This window comes from Pelophylax lessonae, assembly GCF_965119305.1.
Source record: "Pelophylax lessonae genome assembly, chromosome: 3".
Classification (NCBI taxonomy): domain Eukaryota; kingdom Metazoa; phylum Chordata; class Amphibia; order Anura; family Ranidae; genus Pelophylax; species Pelophylax lessonae.
Window position 1 is genome coordinate 478,381,616 of NC_138770.1, and position 19,887 is coordinate 478,401,502.

The following is a 19,887-nucleotide window of genomic DNA, read 5'->3' on the forward strand; positions in this document are numbered from 1 at the left end:
ATCTGCTAGGGTTTACACCTCCAGTATGCTGTCTCAGCCTTTTTCCATAACGAATTGTACTAGACAGGGATGTCCGTTGTCCCCTTCGATTTTTAATTTGTTGACTGAGCCACTAGCGGAAGCAGTTAGATCCTCAGGCAACATAAGCGGCTTACGAATAGGCTCCAGACATCATGTAGTGAACTTGTTCACAGACGATGTCATAATCTTTCTAACGGATCCTGTACGATCCCTGGCCGCAACTCACGACTTACTGCAAAGATTTAGTCTGGTGTCATACTATAAGGTGAATTTTGCAAAATCGCTTATTTTGCCGATAGCTATACCACCGAAGCAATGCAATTCCCTGGCCGCACAACACCCGTATACGTGGAAATCACATAGCATTCCTTATTTAGGTATCCAATTAACCCCGAAACCTTCTCAATTAGTCGAGGCCAACCTACCACCATTAATAACTAGAATAGCTGCCGAGTGTGCGCGAATTTCAAAAAATGAACTCACTTGGTCAGGACGTCTTGCATCATTTAAGATGCTTATCCTACCACAAATCCTTTATATCTTTAGAACGTTAGTAGTCCCCATCCCGCGCAAATTTCTTACACAACTGCAGGCTGCCCTGAAGGGTCTGGTGTGGAGGGGGAAACGCCCTAGGAGTAAGCATGCTCTCTTGGTTAGGCATTGGTCGGCGGGAGGAATGGGCATGGTTGATGTCAAGGATTACTTTTTGGCATCGCACCTAGCCCAATTACGTGCTTGGGTTTCATCCGAACATGAGACTACATGGAGTGTTATGCAAACTGAGTTTTGTGCCTCTTCCTCCCTGCGATCGGTGCTTCTGGCCGATAAGTGGCGCCCCATACCACTGAAGGACAAGCCGTTGTCGATTCAGGCTTCTCTCCTGGCTTGGAGGGAGTTTGCCTCGTCCACACTGGACCACTCTCTGCTTGTAAAAGTGCCCATACCCCTTCACGTCTTGGAACTAATCTTGCCCCACGTGTCTCTTAAACATTGGATGGCGAGGGGTATCTCCATGGTTGACAGCTTGCTCAGCGGCACCACCTTAAAGCCGTTTTCCCACCTGCAGACCACATATGGCCTTCATCCTAATGATTTCCTCACCTACGTGAGCATATCCCATTTGCTCCGCTCTCTACCGTCCCCTCATTTTTATCTCCCATCTGCGGGATGGATGTTTCTGTTGGGCACCTCGCGGACGGCGAAGGGCAAGTCCATTTTCTACAATTGTCTCCAACAAAAGCTGGTGTTTCGTAAGACTGCACCCTTGCTTAAGTGGGAGGCGGATCTGGGAGAGGTATTCACTGACGAACAATGGTGAATCGCACTCCACTCCATCAGATTCGTCTCCTCATGTGTAAATCACTGGGAACTCTCTCAGAAAATTAATTTGCGTTGGTACCTCACACCCTACCGACTATCTAAGTTCATACCAGAGCACTCTCCTCTATGCTGGCGGGAATGTGGGGAGGTAGCCCACCTTAAGCACGTATTTTGGTCCTGCAGGAACCTAACCAGCTTCTGGAACAAGCTATTTTCCATTATTTCAGATATCACAGGTGTTCTCACCCGACCTTCCCCAGCACTAGCCATTCTGAACGTGGGCATAGACAAATTTCCCAAGGATTGTAGGTGTGTAGTATCACATATCCTCTTGGCTGCTAGAGGCTTAATAGCTCGTAAATGGAAAGAGGCTGAGACACCTAGCGTATCTACAGTCTTAGACTTAGTCAAGACCAATCAAATGTATGAGACAATGCTCGCTCGAAAGGCGGGCAAAGGGTCTGAAAACGATAAAAACTGGAAGTTGTGGTATTCTTGGATTTCTGAAAATTGAGATAAACATTGAGATATGTGTCTACGTATATCTATAATATGTTTGAGCTGACCACCCCCCCCCCCCCCCCCTGAACTATCCACCTATTCTAGTTCATTACCGTAGACCCCTTTAGTACTACATTTGTTATACTGCTGCAGACTCAACGCTTGATAGAGTGTGAAGTGCACTACTTGTAACTGTTTGAACAATATAGCTGCTAGCATCTTCCCTCCCCTTGTTCCCTTCCCTTCACCTCCTCCCTCCCCCCTTCATCTCCTTCTCCCCCCCCCCCTTTTTGCCTTCTTACCCTCTTCCGCCACTCTCCTGCCTCCTCCCCATTCCCTCCCATCTGTCCCCTTCCCTCCTCCCCCCCCCCCTATCTGTCTCCCCCTCCTCTTCTTTCCCTCCCCCAGCCTTTCCCTTCTTCCTCACTCCCCCCCTCACACGTGTCCTCCCTCCTATCCGCATCTCCCTCCTATCTTGCTTCCCCATCTCTCCCCCCTCCCCCATCCATCCCAATCCTCCACTTCGCCTTTTCCCCCCCTCATTCTCTCCCTTCCTCCTCCCCCCCCTCTCTCCCCCCCCTCCCTTCTTTGCCTTGTCCCTTCCCTCCTCTCTCTCTTCCCCCCCTATTCTGAAATAGACTAACTTAAGGAATGAGTACAATATGCAAAACCCTATTGTTTGCTTAGTCATGGATGTATAGATCGTTGTACTTCTCACTCCATGCTACTGTTATCTCAATGCTCTGCTATGATCTGCACTGTTTTCTGTATAACCCTGTTCTTGAGAAATTTCAATAAAAACTTAATGTTCAAAAAAAAAAATTGCAGTCATTAAAAATATTTGATATGGTTTTATTAAAAAAAAAAAAAAAAAAATTAAATCCTGTTTAGTCTTTAGAAACATTTACAAAGGGTTAATTAACCCTTTGTCTGTCCCCGGTACCTGGTTTAGCACAGCTGCTGCATGATTTATTTGGGGTATTGCTCTGGTGGTGATTTTACTGTACTCGGTCAAACGATTCTTTTAGAATGTTCGGTTATTCTAACCGAGTCTTTGACTTAGTAACTGGTCTGGGAGTGAGTACTCTGAACTGTTGTAGGCTTCTTAGTTTCCAGCATGTAATTATGCTAGGAGCTTTGCAAGGCTAAACTCTCACTCTAGGATCAGATTACTGGGCCTGTCTCTTCTATTCAGTGACTCACAAATTAACTGTTTCCTACCGAGTCAGTTCAGTGAGATGAGGGCAGACTGAACATGTCAGGGGAGGGATGTCAGGCTGTGAGTCCCGACTTCTCTTCCTTATATTGCATGTTCCGGCGATGTAAATATCATCCATGGTCACAGCACGATATCGATGTAAACCTTGAATATCGTTCAGCCCTAGGTTGTATACTGTCATGGAATGTCCGTGGCCTCAACAACCCGGTCAAGAGGACTGCTGTACTTCGGAATGTCAAGAGACTGAAGGCGGATGTCATCTGCCTACAAGAGACTCATCTGCCTCCGGACCCTGTGCCTAAACTGGCACCTAGTGTGTTTAGTCATCAATGTCACAATGTATTCCAGTTATTCTAGGGGGGGGGTTGTATTCTGGTTAGGCAGGGTGTTCAATTTACATGCTAATACTGTGCTCAACCCTGATGGTCGCTTTGTTATTTTGCTGTGTCATGTGGCGGGAATGGCTTGTGCACTTATCGCAGTGTATGTTCTGCCTCCTTACTCTGATGGGGTGCTCAAGATCCTTGCTGATCACATGGCGAGACTCCCGGATGTTCCTCTGCTGATGCTTGGGGATTATAATACTGTTTTGGATGCCCGGTGTGATAGGTTTCCCCCTCGCTCAGAGAACCCTCCATTGGTCGGTGGGCTCACGCCCTTTGGCCGGCTAATGGGAGAGCTCGGAATGAGGGATGTCTGGAGGATGGGTCATCCGGGTGTGCGAAAGTTCTCATGCATGTTGGCGGCCCATTCAGGCTGTTCCAGGATCACTATGGGCTTTGATAATGGCTCCCTCCTGCCTCTGGTGATCTCTGCGGATTACGAGCCTGAGACTGGTCTCTGACCACTCGCCGCTCTGGATCCGGCTAGCCCCCCCTGCTAGTCAGGGGAGAGCCCTCTGGAAACTTAACCCATTCTGGTTGACACCATTTCTTAGCCCAGATCTCATACCACCCTTGTCCTTTTTACACAAAACTTATGGGCCATACGCACTATAAGATTTTCTGAAGACTTTTTTCCTTTAGACTTCCCAAAACCATATAATATGGAGGTCAAACCTAAACACTTTCAATTTGTATGCAATCAGGCAGGCCCTTGCACTATATAGAAAAGGTAAATCTGAAGGAAATCTATCAGCAAAAGTTGGATAGTGTGTATCCAGCTTTAGACTCTGCTGAGCTTGGAGTGGTGTGGGATGCTGCTAAGGCTTATTTAAGAGGTCAGTTCATTCGCATTATTAATGGTATTAAAACTGCCACTAAGTCTTGGGAAAATACGGTGTTCGCGGAAGCGCCGGGAGCGGAGGGAGCCTACATTCATGACCCGAATGATATCACGAGGTGATCCTGGTTGGCCACTCAGAGTCTCTCTAAAACAGTGTCCGTCCAACTGGCGGAAAACAATTCTTTTTGCAACAGAGGTACTTTGAGGGAGAGAGTATGGGACACATGCTGGCCAGGTTGGTCCACGCACAGCAACCGGAGGCCTTTATACCTATGCTTAGGGACCCCCCCCCCCCCCCCTCAGAGTACAATGGCATAACACGTCAGATGTGGGGAGGGTGTGTGACTTTCCGACCTGTATACCTCCAAGGTCTCTGCTGACCTTCACGAGGTCGAGATCTTTTTATATGAATGCAACCTGCCTAGCCTGTCTGCCTCAGATGTGGATATGCTGAACGCCCCTTTAACGGAAGATGATATCCTCATGGCTCTGAAATCTGCTCAACGTGGTAAATAACCGGGGGCGGACGGCATCCCGTCTGAGGTTTACGGGCGTTAGGCTGAGCAACTTGTACCCATTCTCCTTCAGGTATATAATGCTGCGTTTCAAACTGGGACGTTACCCGCCTTTATGTTGGAGGCTATTGTCCTGTTGAAACCCGACAAGGACCCATCGATGGCTGACTCTTAACTACCCATATCCCTACTAACAGATGTTAAAACTTTTGGCTGAAATACTAGCTTCCCGGTTATCGACGGTTATACATAGAGACCAATTGGGATCTATTCTGGCTCGCTCTACCGCACTGAGCCTTAGACACCTGTATTTAAATCTTCAAGTTCACTGGATGCCGCCAAGGCATTTGACAGTGTGGAATGGCCCTATCTGTGGGCGGTGTTACGCAGCTTTAGGATAGGGGACTCCTCTTTCCTGGGTAAAGGTGCTATATGCAAATCCAACAGCCAGATTGCAATTCAATGGGGAACTGCCTGAACCCTTCTCTCTACACAGGGGCACTATACAGGGATGTCTTCTTTCTCCCCTGCTCTTTGCCATGGCCTTAGAGCCCTTAGCGGCACGTATCCACGCCTCCCCTGGGATAGTTGGCTTCAGACGGGGCCCCCACACTGATGTAATATCTCTATATGCGGATGACACTCTACTTAACCTGGGTGATACTGAGGGTTCACTACAGGCAGTTATGTCTCAGATTTTTTTGGCTCCCTCCCGGAGTTCTCTATAGACTTGGACAAGTCAGTCCTTATGCCTATAGACCCCCTGCCTGCCTCACTACCTGATTGTGCATCGTCGGTGCAGGTAGTAGACACGTTTAATTATTTGGGGATTAGTGTATCCCCTAACCATGCTAGATATCGTGAACTGAATCTAGTGCCTCGGTTGCAAAAATTCCACCTAAAATGCACGACTCAGTGCAGACTCCCCTTATCAGTTGCTGAAAGAGTCAATTTGATTAAGATGGTGTGGGCGCCCCAACTCCTGTACATCCTTCATAACGCCCCTATTTGGATACCTAGGAGGTGGTTCCTTCGGATAGTGTCGCAGTTCCAAGAACTGATCTGGTGTAAAAAGGTGGCTAGAATTAAGCTCTCTACCCTCCCAGCTGGGAAAGGATAGTTGTGGACTGGCAATGTCTAAACCTTGAGTATATTTCCTGGCCTCAACTTTAACACATGGGAGGGTGGGAGGTCGCAGACCTGTCTGACCGCATTAGGGCCTTTTTGGCCCCCGCCGGATTCCCCTCATCCAGCGTTTGTTCATCTGGAGGCAGGGTTTACACATGTTCCGGCTGGACTGCTGACGTTTACTCTTCTTAAATTGTTGTGGCGTCATGTCAAAGGGATGTTACAGGTGAGGGGCTTCTTCTCTAGGACTCCTATTTGGCACAACTCCAATTATCGGGAGTTGCTCAAACTGGAGGGAGCGGGTGTATGGGAGTCGCTAGGCATCTACTTCATGACAATTGTTTAGGGCTAATGTTTTCAGGTCTTTCCAGGACCTGCAGCAGGAATTTGACATTCCCAGACAGTGCTTTTTCAAATACTTGCAACCATGACACACCATTTCCTCCCAGGCCAGGACTTCTACTCTAAGACTGACTGATCATAGACTGCTGAGGGAAGTCTTTCAGGCCTCTGACAAAAAGGGTATGATCTCTAATATTTACGCTATTCTGTTCTATACAGGACCCGGCTAATCTGTCAGCACGCGCAGGATGGGAGGGTGATCTGGGCCCTATTGATGGGGAGACCTGGGAATTGTGCCTTTCATCGATGCCAATGGTATTGGTGTCAGCCTCGCAGAGGGTATCACATTTGTTTTTTTCATAGAGCTTATAGAACCCCGGTACAGCCGTTTCGCAGGGGCCGCAGACCCACCCCGTTGTGCCCAAAGTGTGAGAGAGCAGGGCACACTCATACACATGCTATGGAGGAGGTGTCCCAAATTGTTTCGTTTTTGTTCAGTGGTGATCAACACAATCCCTAGAGTGTATAATTTTCAACTGAGAGATCCTGTTGTCTGTCTGCTTGGGGCACTGCAGGTGGAGACTAATCCCGAACGCACATGTGGCTATCCTACGTTTGCTCTATATTGCTCGCAAGCTTATCACTAGATAGTGGATCTCATCCTGTGTACCAGGCGCAGATCAATGGATTGCACAAGTTAATGCTTCGTTAATCAGAAAAAAAATTGGCGTATCAATATCTGAATGCTCACAAGAAATTTTACTCCCTATGGCAACCATGGTTGGACGACCCATCCCTGGCTCCTCCCCAGTTGGCCTAGTACATAGTTTATTTACCCTGAAGTTTGGTTATTTATTATTGCACATTACAGTTATTCTATCCGTGAAGTGTGTGGAGATTTCTTTTTCTGTATTTCTCTCATTGTACCAATGTATAAGCTGTGAATAATTGTATGGTTGTGTGATGATTGTACAATGGTCTGTTTACCCTCAAAGGTTTATTTTTTCTGGAAAAAAAAAAATGCCCATGTGGGTTATATTATGTGGGGGAGACCACCCCAAAAATCAAGGACAGGATATCTCAACAACATAGTCCTATTCGTTTCCCACAGTCTGAATTACCAGTTGCTAAGACTTTTAGACACAGTGTGGTTACAATGTAGCTCAGCTAAGATTTATGGTAATTGATCACATTCCACAACTGAAGAGCGAGGGAAATAGGGAGTTAAAGGTAAAACAGAGGAAAGTAAATTTGATTTCAGACTTGATACTATTTATCCTAGAGGTTTGAATAAGGATGATTTACAGCTCTTTTTGTAAATATTAAATTAATCTTAGAAAAGCTTTGTTTCTTTTTTTTCAGATGTGTATATGGATAACCAGTAACGCCGTTATATTGCATCTCCTGAATATTAGTCTCTATTTTACTTTGAGTGAAGACTAACCAGGTGATGCAAATTTCCACTTGATGAGAGAAGTTGCTATATAATGAATGTGATTAGAATCTGATTTCCATGCTTGCTATACCTGAAGGATCTTAATGGATCCGAAAAGTAGTTATTTTTTGTTATTTTGAGGTCTTTGAGTTTTTTTTACTCTCAATAAATATACAAGGTACTGCATATGGGATCCATTTTGTTTTTCTAAATACTGGAGTCTGGGTGATCTCTACTACCTGCTTTGCACCTGAAGAATGAAGTTGCATACTGGGTGTGTGCAGTCCTGACCTGTTTGTGCATTTTGATAGAGTCCATTCAAAAAAATCCAAAGAATTGTTTCAAGAAATCAAATGACCATTACCATGTAAGAAATCATCTTCGGATGTGAATGACACATCCAGTGTCATCTGTCACCACTCCACACTATGACTCACCAGAGATATTGGCTGGTCAGATTATAAACCAGCAGCTGCACTTTAATATAACTCTACAAAGGGTTAAATCTTCAGGGTATTGACTCCCACTCCTTATCTCTTCCAATCAGATTCACATGTAAATCACAGCCACCTCCCAGCCAGGAGCTCAGGGTGATAGAGGATTATGCTACAAAGGGTCCAGCTTAAGCCTTCATAAAGTCATGATTTGTCCCTAAATGGACTTGTGTATCCTTTACATCCAAAAGGTGTTAGACATGAAGAGGTAAAGCTTATTTTTAATTTAAGTGTACTCACTTCCCACATTTTGTCCACTCTAAATTATAGCCCTGATCTTTTAATAGACTTTAAGACTTGTATTTTTAATAATTGTACAGAAGTGAACGGAAGTGAGACGTGTAGACAAGAAAATCTTATTGTATTTCAAAAGATTCTGATAAAGATGGTTCTCTTAGGGGACTATATTTCTATGAATATTCTGTATGGGTTGTTTACATGGCATTTATCATTGTGGCAAATAAATCAGTTTCCACATTGTTATCCATATATTGGGTCGCTGCAGAATAATTTCTGGTGATGGCTTTCTAAACAAGTTATCACAGTCTAGTACCAATCGCACTTTATCCTCACTAAAAATATAAGCAATTCTACACAAAGAAAACTGTAGCATAATGGTTTTCATTCAAAATAGCTTACCTTTACAGCAGTAAGGAATGCACAAGTAGAGCCACCAAAATCAACACACGTTTCACTAAAAAACTCTTCATGAGAGAGACTTGGCCAGTAGCGAACTGATCCTTCACGTGTAGCTGCCATTACTGCAACTGACTATAGAAAATATTAGGAATATTTAGTAAGAACATCAGGAAAAAATGAAAGTTGCAAATTTCCCCTAGTGATGATTTTTTTTTTTTTAATTTTTTTTTACAAACACTGGATTTGTGTCTTACCGTAAAATCCTTTTCTCTGAGGTTCACTGACAGACGCAGCCTCACCTCTATGAGCTGAGTGGGTTTATGCTCCTCCCATCTGGAGTAGTCTAGGAAGGAATATTTGAATACACACGCCCAGGGGGCTGTTCCTCCAGGCATAAACCCCCACTGCACAACCCAGCACATCAGTTTAGTTTAAAAGCAGTGAAGACATCAGAACCAACCCCAAACAGAGGGGCAGGTGCTGCATCTGTTGGACGCCAGAAAGATTTTACGGTAAGATCTTACAAAAATCTTATTCTCTATCGACCATTGACAGACGCAGCCTCATCTCCATGAGCTGAGTGGTATGTCCCAAAGCAGTATAGGCATGAGGGGTGGGAAAAAGCAACCAGACAGTAATGTCAACTCCAAAAGGCTAAGCGTAGCCAACAGGGCAACATGTAGTTTAATCAGAGGCTCACCCAGATGAAAGACCCCAAAAATAAGTACAAACATTATCTTATGAAACAGCAGCCTGCAAAACCTTGCGGACAAAAGAGGCATCTGAAGAAGCCAACAAATTCATCTTGTAAGGTTTGATAAAAGGTGTGCACAGACGACCAAGTCGCTGCCTTACAAACTTGTATAACAGAGGTCTGATGGCGAAAAGCTCAAGAGGCACTCAGCGCTCAAGTAGAATGCGCCTTCACAGGGAAAGGAGGAACCTGACCCTTGATAGAATAAGCCTGGACCACCGTCTGCCGGATCCATCTCTAAATGTTCGCAGCGGATGCAGCCAAATCTTTGTGAGGTCCGTCCTGAAGGACAGAGTCTGACTTCCTGAAGGAGTCGGTAACCATCAGATATCGGCGAAACCACATTCAGAGAGTGCAAGGCAACTTCCTTGTGATGTTTAGGATTAGGACATAAGGCAAAACGATGTCTGCATTCAGGTGAAAATCCGACAACCTTAGGAAGAAAGGAAGGATTAGGACGGAGGACCACTTTATCCCTGTGGACCACGAAATAAGGTGGACAGGAGAACGCCGCAAACTCAGACTCTGCGGGCAGAATTGATAGCCACTAGGAAGGCATCCTTCTGCGACAAAGAAAGCAGAGTAATCTCCCTAATATGCTCAAAGGAAGGCTTTTGAAGAACAAAGATTAAGATCCCACAGCGTAACGGGGACCTCCTCGGAGGGGCCAGATGACACACCCCCTGAACGAAAGTGTGAATCAAACCAAGTAGCCAACGGACACTGGAAGTAAATAGCCAAGACCAAAACCTGGCCCTTGATAGTACCCAACTCCAAGTGTTGCTCAACCCCTTTTTGTAAAAGCCAAAATTCAAGCCACCGAAAACAAGCGAGGGTGCAGCTGCAGCAATTCACACCAAGAAATGTACGATTTCCACGTACGATGATAGATCTTCCTAGATGTCGACTTTCTTGACTTCAAAAGGGTAGTAATCACCAAATCAGAAAGACCTCTATCCCTCAACACCTTGCTTTCAAACAGCCAAGCCGTTAAAACCAGCGACCGTAAAGCAGGGTGGAAGATCGGTCCTGGACATAGTAGATCTCCCCGCAAAGGAAGACGCCATGGAGGATCCACAACCATTTTTACCAATTCTGCTTACCAAGACTGCCGAGGCCAGTCTGGTGCCATCAGAACAACCGGAATGCCTTCCATTGCCACCCTGCGAAGAAAACTTGGCTGGAGAAGAAGCAAAGGGAAGGCATAGATCAGGTGATACTGACTCCAAGGAGCCACCAGAGCGTCTGTGGCATCGGCCAGAGGATCCCGAGACCTGGCCACAAACCGCAGAACTTTTCTGTTGAGGCGAGATGCAAACCGATCCATCACAGGAGTCCCCACCCCCGACTGAGCACACAGGAGATGAAACACCTTTGGATGCAGGGACCACTCCCCCTGATGACTCAGGTAATCTGCTTGCCAATTCTCCACACTCGGGATGTGGACCATACCAAAATCTCGGCCACCTCCTTGGCCACCAGGGCACTCCTGGTGCCTCTTGATTATTGATTTAAGCCACAGCCGTGGCATTGTCCAACTAAACCTGAACTGAAGAGCTGTGTAGCCGACTCATCCAGTGAAGCAGGCAGAGCTTGATCACACTCAGCTCCAGAATATTGATCGGCAAGGAAGACTCTTCCAGCGCCCAAGTCCCCTGAGCACAGAGCTTCCCCAGCACTCGACCCCAGCCTGATAGGCTATCGTCCATTGTGAACACTGTCCACAAAACACCGGCAGGAAGGACTTGCCATGGCACAGGACAGGTAACTGGATCCACCAAGAGAGCCGACTTTGTGAGATGGCTCAACCAAATCTTCTGGTCCAATGGCCGAGGATCTCTGTTCCATTGTGACAATAACTTTCTACAGCTGTCTTGTGTGAGACTGGGCATACAGGACTGCTTCGAAGGTCGAGACCATGAGACCCAGGGACCTCATGCAAGCCTGCAAGGACTTATTGGTCTCCATCAGCAATTGGACTGCCCTTTGCAACTTCTGAAGCTTGTCCAAGGGAAGGAAGACCCTTGCCAGAGTAGAGTCAAGGATCAGCCCCAGATAGGTGACCCGCACAGACGGAGTCAGGGCAGATTTGGTGACATTGATCGTCCACCCGAAGTCCTGAAGGATGGAGATGTTTTCCAGCAGATTCAAATAGGAAACTGCTTGCAACAGGAGATCGTCCAGATACCCCACAATGGAGATACCTCATTGACGGCAGCACAGAGGCTAGGACCTTTGTAAAAAATCTGGGAGCTGAGGCGAGACCAAAGGGTAATGCCACAAATTGAAAGTGCTCCTCTGCTATCGCGAAGCGGAATCGCTAATGTCCCTTGAATATAGGGACGTGGAGAAATGCATACGAGATCAATGGAAGCCAAAAAAAAAAAAAAAAAACCCTGATTCAAGGATGCCACCACCAACTGTACGGACTCCATTCGGAATTTCTGCACCCACATAAAGCAGTTCAGAGCCTTGACGTCCAGGATTGGACGCACCTTGCCTTCCTTTCTGGGCACGGTGAACAGGTTCTTGAACCAGGAGATCTCACACAGCCTCCCGCAGAACCTTCAAACCCTCCACAGACAGGTGAAGATTTGACTGAGAAAACCTGCCCCCTGGCCGGGACCAGAATTTGATCTTGCACACAGAACAAACCAGTTCGCAAACTCATTCATCCTGAATGAAGGAAGTCTAGGGTTCCTGAAAGAAGTGCAGACGCCCCCCCCCCCCCCAGCCCTAGGACGGGTGAGGGTGCCCCCTTCATGCTGAAGAGGATTTGTCTGCAGCAACGGACTGACCGGCCTTTGTTTTGCCCCAGGGTTTCTTAGCAGCTCCCGAAGTTTTGAACAGCTTACCCTTTTTTGGCGCCCCGAAGGCACAAAAAAAATAAATAAAATAGTTTAGGAGCAGAAAAGGAGGGACCCCACTTAGTACAGGGTGTCTTACCCTTGGAGGATTAAGGAAGAAGATTACTTCCCGCCAGTCAGGCCCTTTGATCAACTCATCCGATGAGTCGCCAAAAAACCTGTCTCCCAGAAAGGCGAGACTAGCACAGACACAAAAACAGGTTTCAAAAATGGAACCCGCCAGCATGTGAAGATGGCGGGAAAGGGATTCTGCCCGCCTGTCCACTGGATCTGTAAAATCGGAGGAATCCTCAGCAGGCACAAGAGTAGATTTCTTTAATCTGGAAACCGGATGGTCCACTTTAGGTGGCACTGTCCAACGGTTAGAAACTTCACAGCAAAAGGATACCGGCGTTTAAAGCGTTTTGGCACCATTAACACGTGCTTAATGTGCCGCCATTGGTCATTCACAATATCGTGAAAAGTGTCTGGACAAGGGAAAACCCTGTCAGCTTTTGGAGACTTCTGGGAGCCAAAGGCTACCCGCGCCCCTGCTGGCATGGGCTTATCAGACAATTTTAAAGTATCCCACACTGAAATAATCAGGGCGTCCACCAAAGCGCGTTCCTGTGCTGCAGCTGAAGAAAGGGCCTCTTCATCATCTGACTGCGAGAACAGCGACCCCTCAGGAAGAGGAGCATCCGGGGCAACCACATTGGCCTCTGAATCAGAGGACACCTTCACAGATGGAGAAGGAAGCAGCCGTTTACAGCTATCAACCTTTTTTATTACTAAATCTACTATAGTCGCCAGGCTTTCCAGGGCAGCTGAAACTACGGCCAGCAACTGTGATTTGGACTGTCCACAGAGTGGGTCTGAGGTTGAAATTCCAGGTTGGGATTCCATTGTGCAATTTGCAAAAAAACAGTACTGTAGCTTCAAGAACACCGATCGAGGTACCCACCACCGATCGCAGCGGTCTGCAGGGAGCCCCTTTAAACCAAACTGATAGCAGAATGTGCAAGATATGCCCGCAGGGACCCCCAATACTTTATCACCTCAGACACACATCCTCCTCAATCTTCCACAGCATGGACAGAGAAGCAGGAAGTGACCTTGGCTCAGCAACAGGAAGTGACCTTGGCTCAGCAACAGGAAGTGACCAGACAGGAAGTGAAGTGGCCTGAAAGGGATACACTGCAAAGTATTGCACCAGGGTTACACAAATAATTGTTGCGTCCCAGCGAGGCATCAGCTCACAGGCATGTCCCTCTCCGGACAAAGGGGCGCAGTCGTAGCTTGGCCTAGGTTGGAACTATAACCTGCTCACGCTTGTAGTCCAGACTGGGGAGGGGGGGAACCATAAGGATCTAAATTATCTAGTATGAAGCCCCAGCCTGCAACGTTGCTTGTAAATCACCAGGAATTTATTTCTTTACTCGCTAGCTAATGTTCAGGGAAGAAAAGAAAATATTCATTAAAAGTATAAAAAAAACTGAGACCGGAGTCCAAGCAGGAAACCTAGGTCTATTCTTTCTCTAGGCAGAAAACTACCTGATGTGCTGGGTTGCGCAGTGGGGGTTTATGCCTGGAGGGACAGCCCCCTGCATGTTTTGTATTTTCCTGCTTAGACTACTCCTGATGGGAGGAGCATAAACTAAGCTCATGGAGATGAGGCTGTGTGTCGATAGACGATAGAGGAATTGATTTTTTGCCTTATTGTAAAATCATTTTTGCAGATGTTCATTGACAGACAGCTCCAGAATCTTCTTGACCATTAGGTTATGCTGCCCCTGCCCCTTAAGAGGACACTAGGCAGGGAAAAGCTTTACCACGCCTATGGGGCAGTCCCAGGGGGTATACTCCCACTTCCTGCTATAGGCATTCAGTTTAGTTGCAAATAGTATAAGAAAAAATAACCCAACTCAATAGAAGGGTGGGTGCTGTGTCCATCAAACATCAAACAAAAAAATGATTTTACGGTAAGACAAAAACCCAATTTCTTTTACGTTCATTGATGGACATATCTCTACATCTTCTTCACCCTTGGGTTTATGCTGCCCCTTGCAGGAGGACACTAGGCGGAAAAAAAGTTTGACTAAGCCTATAGGGCAGTTCCAGGGAGTATACTCCCACTTCCTGCTATAGTTCTTCTGTTTATTTTGCTTAGTCAGGAGTAAGGACCTAGTCACTTGCTGGGATCTCTGGTCCTAGCATTTTTCCCTGTTTGAATGGAATTTTTTAGCTTTTATTTTATGTTCCTACATGAACTAAAATCAACTGCTGGACTGGGCGACGAACTGGATATTCCAGATCCTTACTTCCCAGTCCGACCAGCGAGCGCGATCAGACCTCAGTTCCGCACTAGGTCAGCGGCGGCATAGCCTCACTGGACAGGGGCTGGCCTGCGAGTAAACGCCTCATGAGGACACATAGCCCTGGTCACAACCTGAGTTGCAGTGTGCCACCCCCATTCCAAAATGGTGCTGTGGTCTGCTTGGAGCGGTGCATACCCGGTCCCAAGGTGTTTTGAGTAGTGACCCCCCTCTCACTTCTGGTGTTTTTTTGGGGTGGACCTTTGTGGACCACACCCCATTCACCCTAGCCTAGCATCCCCCCCCCCCTTGGGGTGGCTATACTTATGTTTGGGGGGCGTTGAGCACGTGCTGGGAGCCAGCTGCACGAAATGTGTTTTTTTGTTTTTTTTTTGGGGGTGGAACCTAGTGGGCTGCCCCCCTCTCTGCTGTCTAAATGTACCTAGGGGTCCTCCAACGGTCCCAGGAGCCGTGTGGGCACAGCCATTTTGCTGTGGATGGCTGTTCTATCAGAGGCCATGGCTGTGTAGTTCAGCGGCCATTTTCTTGTAGTTTGCATTGTTATCACACAGCAGCCATGTTATTGAAGCCTATGGAGTGGTGAATCAGCAGTGGGCGTCTAGCATCAGTTCCTTGACTTATTATTGCTCTGATCGGCGCACGGCCTGCAGCCTGGTCTTCTCTGCCCATAAGCGGTCCATTCGTCCCTCGGCTCTAAGGACCAGGGGTCAAAATTTGTCCGTAAGCCTGCAGGGGGTCCTAAGAGGCTCTGGCCTAATAAGCCGAGAGCAGGTTCCTCCAGGACCGCAGACAAACCCATTTCTACCAGAAGGAGCGCCCTCATCCATATTTGAGGTGTGTGTGTGGGGGGGGGGGGGGGGGGGGGGGGGGAAGACGTCTTCACTTCTTACCTGATCCGTGGACCTCCTTGGTTCAAGACAAATGGGTACACAAGTTTATTTGGTCTGGTTACAAGGTTCTTCCCCCTCCGACCTGTGCTTGTCCCCATATCACCTACGAGGTTTTCTTAGGGCGGTACAGGGTATGGTCTCACAAGGGGTCATTGTACCAGTTCTGGTATCAGAATGCTTTCAGGGGTTTTATTCAAACCGATTTACTGTTCCCAGGAAGAAAGGTAAGGTCTGTCCAATCCTGGCCTTGGAACTGCTTTGTGCAAATTCAGAAATTCCGAATTGGAGTCCATTCGCACAGTAGTGGCATCCCTTCATCAAGGGGATTTTCTATCGACATCAAGGACACTTCCCTTCATATCCCAATATGTATCCGGAGTCGGCGCTTTCTTTACTTTGCCTGGGTGAGGAGCACTACCAATTTGTGGTGTTAGCCTTTGGTCTCACCTTGGCTCCTTGGGTGTTCAAAAGTTTTGGCCCCGTTGTTGGCACTGCTGTGGCAGAAGTAGATTACGGTACTGGGGTACAACACAATCTGGACATTTCGGTGTGGACTTTGCAAGAGTTCAGGTGGAAACTGAATTTCCAGAAATTTTCTCTGGTCCCGTCCACCCAACTGGACTACCTGGGGCTGACCCTGGACTTGGCCTCAGCCTGGGTGTTTCTTCCTGAGGAGAAACTCCAGAAGTTGTAGGATACGATTCAACTCAACTCCCATTGTCTGACCGGTGGTCATCTCTCAGGACCTGCACGCAAGTGTTGGGCCTGATGGTCTCCACCTTCGAGGGGGTTCTATTTGCTCAGTTCCATACCAGATCTCTGCAAAAGGAGATTCTTGCCATATGGAACAAGAATCCTTAGTCTCTAGACAATCTGATCCTATTGAGCCGTGGTACGAGAGGGTGCCTGATCTGGTGGGCCCCCTCTCTGGCGCTTTGACAAGGAAAATCCTTGCTCCCCCTGCACTGGACTTAGTCACCACAGATGCCAGCCTGTCTGGGTGGGGAGTTGTCTTGGGCACGGTTTGTGCTCAGGGGGTTTGCACTCTGAAGGAGTCAAGCCTACCGATCAATATCCTGGAAATACGGGCGATCAGGCTTTGCCTGACCAATGGATGGATCGTCTGCAGGGGCGCCTGGTAAGGATTCAATCCGACAATGCCAAGGCATAGGTGAATCATCAAGTAGGCAACCAAAATTGCCCTAGCAGCCGGCATTCTAAAGGTGGGCAGAACACTTGGTTCCAGCCATCTCTGCTGTGCATATTCAAGGGGTGGAAAATCGGAAAGGCGGACTACATCAGTCAGCAGATGTTGGATCAGGGAGAAGGTTCTCTTTTCCCAGAGTGGTTTAATGATCTGTGTCTCCGGTGGGAGACTCCCGATGTGGACCTGTTGGCCTATCTTCTCAACAGGAAGGTGCAGATGTTGGGTAGCAAGGTCACAGCATTCTCTGGCCAATGCCACAGACGCTCTGGTTGCCCCTTGGGGCAAGTATCTTCTGATTTATGCATTTCCTCCGATAACTCTGCGAAGAATCGAGACAGAAGGGATTCCAGTCATCTTAGTGGCCCTGGAGTGGCCTTGCAGGTCTTGGTACGCAGACCTGGTACGGCTGGTCGCTGATGTCCCTTGACTCCCAATCGGAGAAGATTTTTTTCCTCAAAGGCCGATTTTCCATCCCAATTTACAGTCGCTGGCTTTAACGGCTTTGCTATCGAAAGCCAGGTGCTGAAGGATAGGAGGTGTCTGAAACAGTGATTCCTATGCTGTTAAAAGCTAGAAGATCTACTTCCAGAAAGAATTATCAGAGTCCGGAAGGCGTACATTGTGTGGTGCGAGTCTCGGGGGGTTGCCACCGTTCCTTTTCGGTGTCTCGTGTCTTGGAGTTAGTGTAGATCAGCGTTTGGCCTTGGGTACCATCAAAGGCCAGATTTAGACTCTGGCGAAGTGCTCTCTGTGCCCGTTGGCCACAAATTCTTTAACACCTGGCTTTCAACAGCCAAGTCGTTAAAGACAGCGACTAAAGCAGGATTAAAGATTGGATCCCTGGGCCAATAAATCCTCTCTGAGAGGAAGTCTCCCAGGCACATCGGTGACCAGCCGTACCAGATCAGTGTACCAAGACCGGCGAGGCCAGTCTGGAGCCACTAGGATAACCGGATCCATTCTGCCTTAATTCTTTGCAGGAGACTCGGCAGAAGTTTCAGGGGGGGAAAGACCTATCAGTAGATACTGGCCCCAAGGAGACACCAGTGTGTCTGGCGTCGGTCATATGATCCCGAGACCTTGCCACAATTCTTTGTACCTCCCTATTGAGACAAAAGGCTAAACAGGTTAACCTTGGGAGCTCCCCACCAGAGACACATCTGAAGCTTAGAATGCTGGCTACCCCCCGAGCTACAAGGACACTTCTTGTGCCCCGTTGGTGATTGACATATGCCAGGGCTGTAGTATTGTCCGATAGATCCTCACTTAACACTCCTGAAGGCGATTTGGCCAACGAGCCAGACAAATTTTATCGCCCAAAGTTCCAGTATATTGATCAGTAGTCTTGACTCCCCCAGAGTCCAGACACCTGAGCACATCCGCGCCCAAAATGCCTCCCCACCCGGACAGGCTGGCAACTGCGGGGACCATTGTCCAGTACAGGGGGAAGGAAGGGTTATCTAGAGATTGTGGATCCTTGTCCCACTTGGCAATAATCTCCCTTTGCAGAGGCTCGAGCTGAACTGTGCAAATGGACTTGCCTCGAGAGGTAGACACCATCAGGCACAGCGCCCGCACACGCAAGTCCAGGAAGACGACCGACTGCTGAACAACAGGAGCTGAGTCACATCCTGCAGCTTTGGAGTTTTTGTTCCCCTGGGGGAAAAAAAAAACCCTGGCTGAAGCCGATCCAGATAGTCCAACTTGTTGGAAGGAACCAGAGCACATTTTTGGAAGTTCAATTTCCAACCAAACTCCTACAGAGTATGCACAGTAATGTCCAGATTGTCTTTAGAGCAGTCGGTCCACTGCTCGCAGAAGGAAATGGATAGTCCAGGTACCCAGTAATGCAATCCCCCGCTGCAATGCCAACATCAGGGCCATCACTTTTGTGAAGAGAGGAGCTGAGGCGACCAAAAAGGTAATGCCATGAATTGAGCATCCTCCTCACCCCCGGCAAGCGGAGGAAACGCTGATGACCGACATAATGGAATATGAAGGTAAGCGCCCTTGATGTGGGGATGCCACTACTGTACCAATTGACCCCATTCGGAACCTCTGTACCCGCACAAGCGGTTCAAAGCCTTGAGGTCAAGGATTGAACGTACCTTGGCTTCCTTCCAGGGAATGGTAAACAAGTTTGACTAGAAGCCTGGAAAATGTTCCGATTTTGGAACCGGAACAATCATCCCTTGTAGTAGAAAGACTTGCAAAGCCCAGAAGAGACCCTGCAGGTGGTATGTGGACAAACACAGATTGGAAGGAAAGAACCTCACTGGAGGATAAGACCGAAACTTGATCATGTAGCCTGACCGGATTAACTTGTGGACCCACCTGTCATGAAATCAAGAAGGCCCATGGGACCGGAAAGAAGTGAAGCCGCCCCCCACCTCAGACACTGGTGAGGGTGCCCCTTCAGGCATAAGTTAGCTTGTCTGCAGGTCTGGAAGAACCCGCTCTCTGATGAGACTGTTCACCCCTGGCAGCCTGTGGAAGAGGAGTACTCTTCACCCCTTGTAAGACCCTTAAGGATATCATCCAGGAAGACCCAAACAGGTGATTCCCAAAAAGGGGAGAACAGATATGGCTGTCTTGGAATACTGGTTCGCAGACCAGCATTTCAGACATATATGCGCCGAAGGACCACTGCTGTCACGGACAGCCTAGAAACTAAGGGAGCCACATCCAGAGAGGCATTACAGACCAACTGCAACCCCTGGACCAACTGGTCTTTCAGCTCTGCAAGAGCAGGGAGGGAGCTGATCTCCCTCCAGATCCTGGTACAAAAGCTTTGCCCACTCCGTTAAAAGCCTGGGACACCAATGCTATAGTGAACACTGGCCCAGGGACCAAACCGGCCACAGGAAACATGTAGCGGACCAAAGTCTCGCCTCTCCCGTCAAAGGAGTCTAATACCGGTGGAAGCTTCTCCGACTTTTAAAGTGGATTTATTCAGCCTGAAAACCTGAGAATCCACCACAGGTGGGACTGTCAACTTTTTAAAATAGGGACTCTT

The 19,887-nt window shown here is 47.8% G+C and overlaps 1 protein-coding gene across 2 annotated transcripts in view; it reads right to left on the reverse strand.

Moving 5' to 3' along the window:
* NUP133 (nucleoporin 133) overlaps positions 1 to 19,887 on the reverse strand; it is an 899,557-nt gene that overhangs the window by 828,389 nt on the left and 51,281 nt on the right. For both annotated transcript variants that reach the window (XM_082249111.1, XM_082249110.1), the window contains exon 4: positions 8,839 to 8,970. In XM_082249111.1, coding sequence (XP_082105237.1) covers positions 8,839 to 8,970 — 132 coding nt within the window. The remainder of the gene's footprint in view (positions 1 to 8,838; positions 8,971 to 19,887) is intronic.